The sequence below is a fragment of the Aethina tumida genome, chromosome 3 (genome assembly GCF_024364675.1).
Source record: "Aethina tumida isolate Nest 87 chromosome 3, icAetTumi1.1, whole genome shotgun sequence".
Lineage (NCBI taxonomy): Eukaryota > Metazoa > Arthropoda > Insecta > Coleoptera > Nitidulidae > Aethina > Aethina tumida.
Genome location: NC_065437.1, coordinates 34,988,930 through 35,000,971, shown reverse-complemented (window position 1 = coordinate 35,000,971; position 12,042 = coordinate 34,988,930). Strand labels below are relative to the sequence as shown.

General features: G+C 29.9%; 1 protein-coding gene across 6 annotated transcripts in view; it reads left to right on the top strand.

Moving 5' to 3' along the window:
* The window catches only part of LOC109595401 (calcium-activated potassium channel slowpoke-like), a 54,535-nt gene that overhangs the window by 14,907 nt on the left and 27,586 nt on the right, over window positions 1–12,042 (top strand). For all 6 annotated transcript variants that reach the window (XM_049965328.1, XM_049965330.1, XM_049965329.1 and 3 more), the window contains exons 2-4: window positions 4,818–4,879; window positions 7,008–7,104; window positions 9,981–10,092. In XM_049965328.1, the coding sequence (XP_049821285.1) occupies window positions 4,818–4,879; window positions 7,008–7,104; window positions 9,981–10,092 (271 nt within the window). The remainder of the gene's footprint in view (window positions 1–4,817; window positions 4,880–7,007; window positions 7,105–9,980; window positions 10,093–12,042) is intronic.

Here is a 12,042-nt window from a genome sequence, read left to right as displayed (position 1 = left end):
AATTTTAAAATATTTAATTACTACTTAAAATAGACTCACAGGACTTTAAATATTATTATATTTCTTCATTGATGATTCATTATTATAAAATATAATAAAAATGTGAGATATATTCTTCTGATTAAGATTGTAAATATTGTTTTTAAATATTTCCCTTCAAATATTTTTAAATTTTGTTTTCATTAATCACATTTAAGATGCTCACCTTTGCTTGTATCTTCATTAGTTAATTTTAAAATATTTAATTGGAAAATAAAATAGATTTACAGATATTACATATTATTTCTGTTTAAAATATTATAAAAATGTTTTTAATAAAAAATTCTTTAAATTTAGGTAATTTTAAATTCAGTTATAAAAAATTTTTATAATATTAAAATTGCAGTATAACTTTTTCTAATTTTTTTTCTTTTAATACCACAGAGTAAATATTTTTTATTTATTGAACACAAGATTATCGTTAAGTATATAAAATTAACCCCATAGTTGAAAATGACCGTGATGTCCACTAAACATGGACAATATCAATGATAAAAAAATATTTACCAAAAATATATTAATTAAAATATGTTGATACATTCAAATAGTTTTTGTTATATATAATATATTATTACTGATTAACAAATATACTAGATAACTAAACTATTTTCTAAACAAGTACATTTTTAATTAGGTTTTATTTAGAATGTATCAATGAAAAACTAATTTTTAGTAAAAATATATTAGATGTAATATTAATTTCATTTCTGCTTACGATTTATTTGTAATATTTCAAAATTAAAAAAAAAATATATCAACAATATGTTAAATAACTAAAATATTTTCAATATGGTACTAATTTCATATCAACTTACGTTTTCCTTATATATGATAAACATGTTTATCAAAAATATTATATTATAGATAACTAAAATACTTTTTACTTGTAACATATCAATTAAAAATATATATTTTACCAAAAATCAGGCAACTAAAATATTTTGAATATCGTATTAACTTGATTTTTATTAAAATGTTCCTTGCGATATATTATTATAATAGTAAACATTTACTTGCCAAAAATGTAATAGGTGACTATTATAAAATATTTTCAATATTGTAATAAAAAGTATTTTTACATAGTTTGACTTAAATAATTATTTTACCGAGATTTTAATATCACTACCGTGTTTTTCCTATGATAGATTAGATACATATTGCAGGATTTAAGTACACCTGGTGTATACCTAAACAAATATTATTTTAACATAATCAGTAAACAAAGTATCATATTTCAATTGTGTTTGTAAGTTTGTGTAGTGCTTAAACACATATTAGTTTCAGTTTATCAATATATTTGCATGCTAAAACAGTAATATTATGAATATGACAAACTATATAAACATGTGTTTACAATTATATGTAGTTTTAGAATTATAATTATTTTATTTGGAGATTAATGATTTGTCACAAAAACCGAATTATTAAGAAAATATGTATTTATCCTGTTCGTAAGTACTTACATTACCTAACATATAATAAATATATACAATATGTACTTATGATACTCATAAGATACTTCGATGCTGCAAGTTTCTGATCTTTTAGTAAAATTTGTTATTCTCACCAACTTCTGAATCGATTGATCTAAATACCGGATATGTTTTGAGGCATGATGGTAACTTCTAGGAAAAATAATAAGAGATATATTTGTTCATAAGAACCTTAAAAAAACGAGGTTATTTTCTTAATTTTGATTTTTAATCACGTTACAATAATGATAAAAATATGAAACTATTCTTTTTTTGAATTCCTCATTTAATTTTCGATGAAATTATGAGCTCCGAGAATTTTTTAAAACGGTTCGTCACATTGAAAAAAATTAAAAGTCGATTTTTTGCTCAAAAATTGATTTCTTTTTGTAATTTAACTCATGAAATGTCAAGAAAATATATATTCCTGATTCAACAATCATATAAAAATCCATTTTTAAAATTTGGACTACCATTAACAAAAGAACAGTCGATTAAAATTCATTTCAATTGTCGCCAAATACCGGCAAAATGAATTTATTATACTTGTAAATAACTTCAGCAGAATTTTTAATAGCGGGGACGGATTCCGGTGAGCTTACACAAAAGCCGGAAGGTGGCAATGGCCGGCGCGGCTTAATTGAAATCATATATTTTTCAAAGCGTCCCCGTGCGTCTGCAACGGGCCACCATGTCAAACGACTAATGTCCTGTCTCCAGGCGTAATTGTCATGCAAATGGGATGGAAGCCGGTCGCGAAATTTCCTTTCGCCCTTCTTCCACCCAGGTTGGGACGTCGCGGCGCCCCCGGTTTGCACATCCACCGACGGCGTCGGATACCTGTTTCGTAATTTTCATTTCAAATTAAACGCGCACCATTTTCACACCCATTGTGCCCGTAACCAAGAATAATTAACGTCCGGGTTTCATGTATAAATTAACGTAAGGTTTTGCGGCATTTTGTGTTATTTTATGTGGTCGATTAATTTGAGAGGTAATCGATTCGGGTTTAACATTATTTATATTTAAATTTGAAGATGATGAACCTAGCTTAAACCTAAAATTAATTATGCTTAGGGTTTAAACTACAGATTGGACACTGATTTCCGTGGGAATTGACATTTATGACACCCACAGATTGTTTTTCTATTATTAATTAATTTTGAAACAATTAATTGGGAAAAAATATATGCTTATAGATTTTAATTGTTGTGGTTTATGTTTATTAATCATTTTTTAAATATTCTAAAAATGTTTTCAAGTGAATAATGAAATACACAGACATTCTCAGAAATTAGGTGACTGATCTTACATAAGCAAAATCCTAATTTTTATTTAATTTAATAGATGCAAATATTTTCTTCCAAATATTTGGATTTTGAAATTCCTTTTGTTCAATTTGATTAATGGTATTTAAGACGTCCACAAATTCTAATCTTGTTAATTAATTTTAAAACATTTAATTAGGGTATAAAATAAACTCACAGGACTTTAAACTTTTTTTCTTTTAATAGTAAATATTTTTTATTTATTGAACAGAAGATTATGATTAAATATATAAAATTAACACCACAGTTGAAAATGATCATGATGTTTATGCTAGATTACTCACTAAACATGGACAATAAATTTAAAATGGAAAAAACGTTCATAATTAAATATATTAGAAGTCATCTAACTATATTATTTAATATACTTCCTATATTTATAAACACGCATTTAAAAACTAAGTATTTTTCAATAAACAATAATTAATCTAGCCATAATTTTGATTATAATCAGATAACTGCATAGCAACTGGTTACGTAGAGCAACTGCGTATTGTCCAAAGGGTATAATAAACTTTTTCTGTGACAGTACCAATTTTCCATGGCCTTAGTCCGCAAACGCAATTAAATTATCTAATAAACAATAATTAATAAAGTAGTGTGTATTAATTTTGATGCATTACAACATAGTAATAACTTTTACACTAATTATAAGTCTATGTAATTGATGACAGTAATTAAAATGAAAATGCACAATTACACTTACACCACTAACCATGATTAAGCAGTCCCATGTCTATCATATTACATTGGAAACTGCAATAGTAAAAACCTAATTAGGGTAAGTGATATCAAATGAAGGGCGATGGTGTAAAAGTGCAGTGCATATTGGCCATTGTAACCAGACGTACTTTTTATTGGCTCCTCGTAGTCTGCAGGTTTTATGGGTGGCAATCCGTCTGTCGGAAATGTTTGTTTTGCATTGTTTGCAGACGACGACTTGTCTGGTATTCCTTTCGAGATATTCGTACGACGCTAACATAAAAATAAGGTGATCTATTCTATCTCTTCAACAGAAATACAAAAGCAAACACATTCGTACCAATATAATTTGTAAAATACATTCGAGTACAAACTCGAATAAAGATACCATCTGTTTGTTGTGCGGGGTTTGTACGGTGCTGAAATAATTTCGAAAATATTTCCTTTACAAAACGGATGTAGATTTGGACAAAGATTTATGCGCCATTAAGCTGTAAATATAAACGGTTTTATCGTCGGGAATAATAACCACGGCCTGTGACCCTCCACTTCGAGTCACGCTATTTTTCGCCAATTTTACTGCACTATTACGATTTCAATTTTACTTTAGGGGGGGATTCGCCATGCTACGAAAGGAATAAGAATAAATAAATTTAAATTGAGATCCATCATACTATATATTGCTTCTAAGTAGAAAAAATTGAGTGTGAAGTGAAAGATGTTTTATTTTTTAATTATATTGATATAATGGAAGTATTATTTTCATTTAATTGACTAGAACTATTTATTTCATTAAATGCCCATAATATTTAAGATTTCTTTGTATCATTGAAATATCGAATTTTAATTTCATCATTAAAATCAATTAAATGAATCGATAAGATTTATTTACTGCATGACCTTCGTAAGATTAACCACCATAAAAATGTATCTCAGTAATTATTTTTATCTACTATATTAAATATATTAATATCTCGTTTTTGATGAAAAGTTGTCTCATTTAGTCATTATGAATATAGTAGGTCAATAATTGATTGAACAATATTTATTCTGCAAAGTACAAGCTATTCTAAGCTATGTTGTCCTATTCAGCCTTAAGTGTTTACACCCAACGTTCAATGGCTCAATAAAAGTCGTTCAGCACGTAATTACGAAGACAACATTGGGCCCATTAAAAGTAAAAGCAATATAAAAAGCCGACTTGTAATCGAGCTTTGGATTTTTATCCAAAGTTTGTTCATAAACGTTGTTTATAATGTATTTTGTATTGTTTCAGGTCGTTCTGGTGTTCATATTAAGTATAGCATCACTTGTAATTTACTTCATAGATGCCTCAAAGTAAGTACAAGAGCGACGAATTGTTTTGAACAAAGTACAGAACAGCTTCAAAGTACAAACACCGAAATGCAATAAACGTTTTCCCGTACAAATAAATCATTCGTGTGTTGGTGAAGTGTGCCATATTAAAGTGGGACACATTTGAGTTGTGGATGAGCAAACTTTACCAATAAAAGTTGTGATGCGGGACCATAAATTTTGGATGAGATTACAAAATGTCACACATGTTTTATTGTATACTCTAAGTACAGTCGCAAAATAAACTCATATTCAAAAGTGAAGAGATGTTAAAGTATGTAATTGTTGTCATTAAATTTTTGTCTTTAAAAACTTTTTGAAAGTAACAGTTCATATTTTGTAAAAATATGCATGATTTAATAAATTTAACATATATTAGCAATTTTTATTTTTGATCATATTTATACGTATGTAAATTTTAGAACATCGTATGTTTTCCAAAGACTTCGATGTCTCTTTGACACCTCTTCCACATGCTTTCTATAAGGTTATTCAATTTTTCTAGGAATAGGAATAGGATTAGGGCAGGGTTGATGGCCGTTTTAGCATATCCCATCATGATCATCATTGTACAGCCCAATTTACCTATATGTGAAAAGTACAGATTTCCATTCTTCTGTCCATGAACATGATGTTTATGCTAAACATGGACAATAAATTTAAAATGGAAAAAACGTTCATAATTAAAGATATCTATATTATTTAATATATTTTCTATATTTATAAAAACGAATTTAAAAATTAAGTACTTTTCAATAAACAATAATTAATCTAGCCATAATTTTGATTATAATCAGATAACTGCATAGCAACTGGTTACGTAGAGCAACTGCGTATTGTCCAAAGGGTATAATAAACTTTTTCTGTGACAATACCAATTTTCCATGGCCTTAGACCGCAAACACAATTTACTCATATGTGAAAAGTACAGATTTCCATTCTTCCGCCAATGAACATGAGACCTTGACTATTCCAATTATTGTTGCCTATGTTCGTGGTTCAAATGTAAGTTTCGGAATGGTCTTCGTGGACGAAAACCTGCATTTGCAAAGAGTATCCGTATCGTAACTGAAGCGGTACGAGTTCATATAGAGTTTTCTTACTGACCATTTGAGGTAGAGGTTTCCTTTATTTACCATTCTTTCAAGTACAATTAATTTATAAAAATTTAATATCCCTAACTTTTGAACATGAGTTTATATAGTTTAATTTAATTGATTGGATTTGATTGTTGGGTGTTTTGTAATTTGAAAATGTTATTAGACATTGAAAGCTTTAATTTTTGTGACAATTAAGGCTTTAAATAGATCTTTAGTAGACTTAGTACTTTTCTTTATTATTTTTTTATACTAATATTTTTTTTTGATATATATTATTATTTTTTTAGTTACACAGCTGGGTAAATACACATACATATTAATATCAGTTACAAAGATAAGTATCAAATAGATCAAATTAAAACTAATTGGAATAACACTTCATTAAACATTTATTAAAATCTAACTGGTATTGGCATTAGTTTTGAATTAAAGGAAAGTAATACGACTGACTTGGTATAAAACTGTTTAAGTCCGCGAAGTTGTCAATTTGATTACCATTATTTTCAAAGACAATTTCCCGTGCTGAATAACAGTTTTGTGGTTCAATGATAATTCTACATATCTTTATGTTTTAGTTACACTGCTGGGTAAATACAATTTTTTAAATACTATTTCATCTTTAAGATAAGTATTTTTTGTAATCCACCACTAACAAGTAGTTTTATGGTAATAATGTTTGAAATGGTACATTCTCGTGACCGTGACATTATTACTTATGACTATGGGTTCGTAAAGCACAAATGAATACATTTTCCTGTCCATTTGCTTACGTTGTTTAAGTTATTATGATGTTTTTATTTTTTATTACGAGTCACTTCACATGACGGAAATAAAATTCAGTTTCGACTTACGTTAATTGAGTTCAAAAAATGATTCTGTTCATTCGGAGTGCTCAGTACTTATGTTGATTGTTATGACACAGCTTCAGAGACGTAGTTGCTGAAGGGTATCGTACAATTGTACTGGTGCATACGAAAATAAAAATTGATGACGTGTTGTATTGTTTTCAGTGACGGCGTGGAGCGCTGCCAGGAGTGGAGCAACAATATCACTCAACAAATCGACCTTGCCTTTAACATATTTTTTATGGTCTATTTTTTTATAAGAGTGAGTATGCACAACCATATCCCGAATCTGTCATCTATTCGAAGACAAAATGTTAATATAATTTAGGGTTCCATTATTGTATATGAACATATTAAAAACCAATATACAAGTATTATAACTTGATGTGAGTCTTTGAGTAAAAAGGAAAATAATAATACATAATATCAATATTTAAAGTTAAACTACTAAATTATCAGTTGGTAAACACTTTTATTGCATCAGGCAACGATAAGCCTCATCTGTTATCAGAACATCGATTCGGAACTGAACTACTATACTAATCAGGTAATAAAAATTATATTATAGAGATAAGTGATCTGAGAAGAAAAAATATTTTACATATTGTTATGGGGAAATTAATATTAATGTTAATAGGTAATCACCAATAATTTTAAAGACCTTCGCAGAAAAGTAAATAAAAGAAAACCGCACTAAAACTGAAAGCACTTCGGCTCCAAACTGGCGGATATTAAATTTTAGAACCCACGTATACTTTAACTGCCATTCATTTCGGTAACGTTTCCCAATATGAATTGTGAAGTATCAACTTGAAAGTTTTCAAACTTGCGTGTACAGTTGGGGGGATTCAAAGGAAAAATATAAGTTTTCTTAGATTAGATTTATTTCAATTCCTAACTCAATTCCTGTTTTTCTCTTTTGTTAGTACTATATTAAAAAATAATTTCAGCCAACATATTAAATATATTTTATCCATTTATAAACGGTTGGCAAAATTGAGACGATTTAAACACTAAACGTCACCTATTTATTTCACATTGTTAAAGTCAAGGTTGCCAGTTTAACAGGTGCCAATTAAAATTTCCTGGTAATGGTCGCTTTATTAAGTAACACACTGTATTTGTAACAACAGGAAAAAGCTTATAAATATGTTAAGGCGCTGCGGTTGTAATTTGTAATAGGTGTGGAAGGAGTTGCGTGCAGCATATCTGCCGCAAAATGGCACGTCAATGTTTGCAGGACAAACTGCTTTCTTTGCTCCTGGAAACGCCACAAGACGATAAAAATTTCACGGTTGGTTTATTGCTCTTACATAATTCTACAATGATGCGGTTTCCAGGAGGCCTCGTATTTCGTCGTAAAACCGGCGCATTCGCCAAGTTTTATATCATTACTGTACTTCAAATAGTTCCAGTGGTCGAATTTTATCAAAATTTACAATATATTAATACGAACAAAATTCAGTATTCGTTTACATATTGTTTTGTCTAAAGAATTATTCATTCATTTCAAATTCAATTCATACAAAGACATGCAAATTTTAGTTATCTATGTGTAATTTTTTAGATAATGAATTATTATCTTAAAAAAACGTGGAGGAGATTCTGGATGACGTTGAAGTATAAACGAATGCCACGACTTTAAAACTTGAATTTTATGAAATTGTTTTTTAACCTCTCATGAAATTACCAACCAGTGTTTTTTTAAAAAAAGGAAATTTTCTTAACAATTGTTTGCCGTAAATTCAGGCGTTCCTCAGATTGTAGTCCTTTTCACAAAGAGTCCAGAATTTATTTAATTACTTGTAATGGTCGAACACATGTCAGAAGGCGAGTGAAAGGTGAAATCCACATTATTTCTTATGTTTGATGTGCCATTATGTAATGTCACGGCCACCTTTAATTTTCATTATAGTTAATTTGACCATCACTCTCCAAGAAATTGTGGAATCTCATTTGCTACCTGATCTTAATACTCTTTCAAATTCAGTTTTATATTAGGAAAATATCCGACCTCATATTGAAGGAGTTCCAATTCCGATGTGAATTACCATTGCCTTCAATATCTCTGGATTTATTTCCGATTGAACTAGTGTCAGACATAACAGAGAGAAGATTTCAAAATTCAGTCCTCTCTCCACAGACTTTGGCGGACCTTCTGCGTCAAGTAGAGGTGATAGAAAATGAGGTGCTTCAGGAAACTAATCACCTCGTTACATCAATTCACAAAGAGTCCAGATTTTATTTGATCACTTGTAATGGTCGAACACATGTCAGAAGGCGAGTGAAAGCTAAAATTCACATTATTTCTTATGTTTGAGGTGCCATTATGTAATATTACGGTCACCTTTAATTTTTATTAAAGATAATTTGACCACCACTCTCCAAGAAATTGTGGAATCTCATTTGCTACCCGATCTTAATACGACTTCAAATTCAGTTTTCTGTTAGGAAAATATCCAATCTCATATTGAAGGAGTTCCAATTCCGATGTGAATTACCATCACATCAATCAGTATATCATCAATATCTTTGGATTTATTACGGGTTGAACTAGTGTCATACATTACAGAGAGAGGATTTCAAAATTCAGTCCTCTCTCCACAGACTTCAGTAGAGGTGATAAAAAATGAAGTGCTTCAGGAAACTAATCACCACATTACATCAATGCCAAGACGAGGATAATTGTGACGGTCCAAATATTAATTAGTTTAAGAAATGATACAGTATTTAATATTTTTGTCTTCTGTTTCATTTATTACTTTTTATTACACCCTGCAGACCAAGAATCAGCGAAATATGACCACTGGATATGTGTGTTCTACAAAGATATGGAACTATTGATTTTCTTGCATTTGTCAGTTTTATAAAGATTGAATGTGCTTGCACGTAGTTGCAGATTGAATTGCTGAGCAATACAATGGATATCGTCGAGATTTCAGATAATTACTTAAACGTTCATTACGAATGTAGCAGATTCTATTGAAGGCAGACTGTCGAGCGTAATTAAATTTTGAAAACGATCGCAATTGTTTCGAGCACTCCAATTCGGTAAATGCTCGTTTCAGCACACTTTCCCTCACATCAAGTTAAATTAAAATTGATAAAAATGTATTAATGCGTCTGATTTGTTTTCAGTTTATAGCTGCTAGCGATAAGTTATGGTTCATGCTAGAAATGTACTCGTTCGTTGATTACTTCACGATACCCCCGTCCTTCGTGTCCATCTATTTAGACCGCACGTGGATAGGTGAGTAGTTTTGTTTTTCAATTACAGTCCGCGCACTCGACTATTTGTCTATTGATCGGTTCGTGCCACCACCCGCAAAACCCTATTAAATATTCAACGTTCGAACTCGAAAGCCTTGAACTACTAATAAGCGATTCCCCTTATTAAAAGTTTGGGGTAAGAAATTGTGGATGGAAGAATGTTCTTGAGAACATAATAGAAATCAATACGATCAGATAAATAAATAAGTTTTAGGTATTGACATTAAACTTATAGATTTGGGAATCTTCGGTTATTTACTTAAGTAAATAATGGAAGAGGTATTAATAAATGTCTATCTAATCTTACAAATAAAATAACACAGACAAAAAAATAATAGATTAGTATAAGTCAAGGGTCCTAGTATGTGGAACCATACATTCTAGGAAACTCGTGCAACGAAATGAATATTACACAGTGATTGACATGGATATGTTTCAATTCATCCCAATATAATGGATTGCATTAAATTTTAATATTATCCGGTCAAGTTGATGGGTTGGTTTATGACTTAAATGCCCTTCAACCTTAAATTTCAATTTAATGTCGCCATAAAATACAACTGAAGTTGTCATTTATGAGTAGTTATCAAAATATTCTAGTCCATCAACGATTACATTCGTAAGAAATAGTCATAATTAATAATTAAAGGAAATTTTATTAGATAAAACTATATAATTCTAGGAAAATTTATACTTCAATGCTTCAAAATTAAGAAATTACAAACTTTTTAAAGTTTTTAGTTATTAAAATTCTTGCTACCGTTAGTAAAAACTTCGTCCACAGTGCACTTTTTCTTCGACAAACACCTAATGATCTTCACACCTTTAATTGGTTTAACAACCTTACATCCTTCCTCAGAAATTGTGGGTCTTGATTGAAATGCCAATGTAAACAGAATACAAACAATAAACAATATAGAATAGATTCTAAATATTTCCTAATTCCGGTGCCCAAAATGACACAACCTTCTCCAACGTTTACGGTTCTTCTATTGAAAAATATGTGACCATTAAATCTGATTTTTTATCCTTATATTGTCCCAATCTTCTTCACCAAAATGTCATATGTACAATTTCATCATTCACCTTTACGCTACTGAAAAAGCTGTCCATAAGGGTTGGTTTATGTTCTTGTGGTAATCGTATCTGGAGAACCACCAAAAGAAATTTCTTACTGGACATCTTTGTGCCAAATGCGAAAACATACTAAGAAGTATTATTATTATAGGTAGTGTAACAAAAAAATAAGTAACTATTTATCTATATTTGTTTAACATAATTAACATTAATAATAAATTAAATAAAAAAATGTATTCTAATAAAATAAATAAATACTCAACTTTCAACTAAGCTTAAAACTTAAAGAATTATACATTTTTTAATATTTTTTGTCATCAAAATTCTTGCTGCCGTTGTAAACACTTCATCCACATTGTACTTTTTTTTCGATGAACATTCGATGTACTCAACAGCCTTAATTGATTTAGCAATTTTGCGTGCCGTCTGATAACTTACGGGCTCTTGATTATGTTTGGCTAAATAAGCAATTGTCTCTGGGTCATGTCTCAGATCGTGTTTGTTTCCAACCAAAACAATAGGAACGGATCCCAAATTTTTCCTAACTTCCGGTGCCCAAACTGACACGACATTCTGCAATGTGTCTGGCCGTTCTATTGAAAAACATATCACCACCAAATCTGACTCCACATAGGACAACACTCTTAATCTGTCGTACTCCTCTTGACCGGCTGTGTCAGAAATTATCAGAGATATAGTCTCATTATTCACCTTTATGTCACGGTAAAAATTGTCCATAACGGTCGGCACGTATTCTTCAGGAAATTTGCCTTTTGTGAACGTTACCAAAAGACAGGTTTTACCACAAGCTCCGTCACCCACCACAACAATTTTCTTACTCGACATCTTTGTA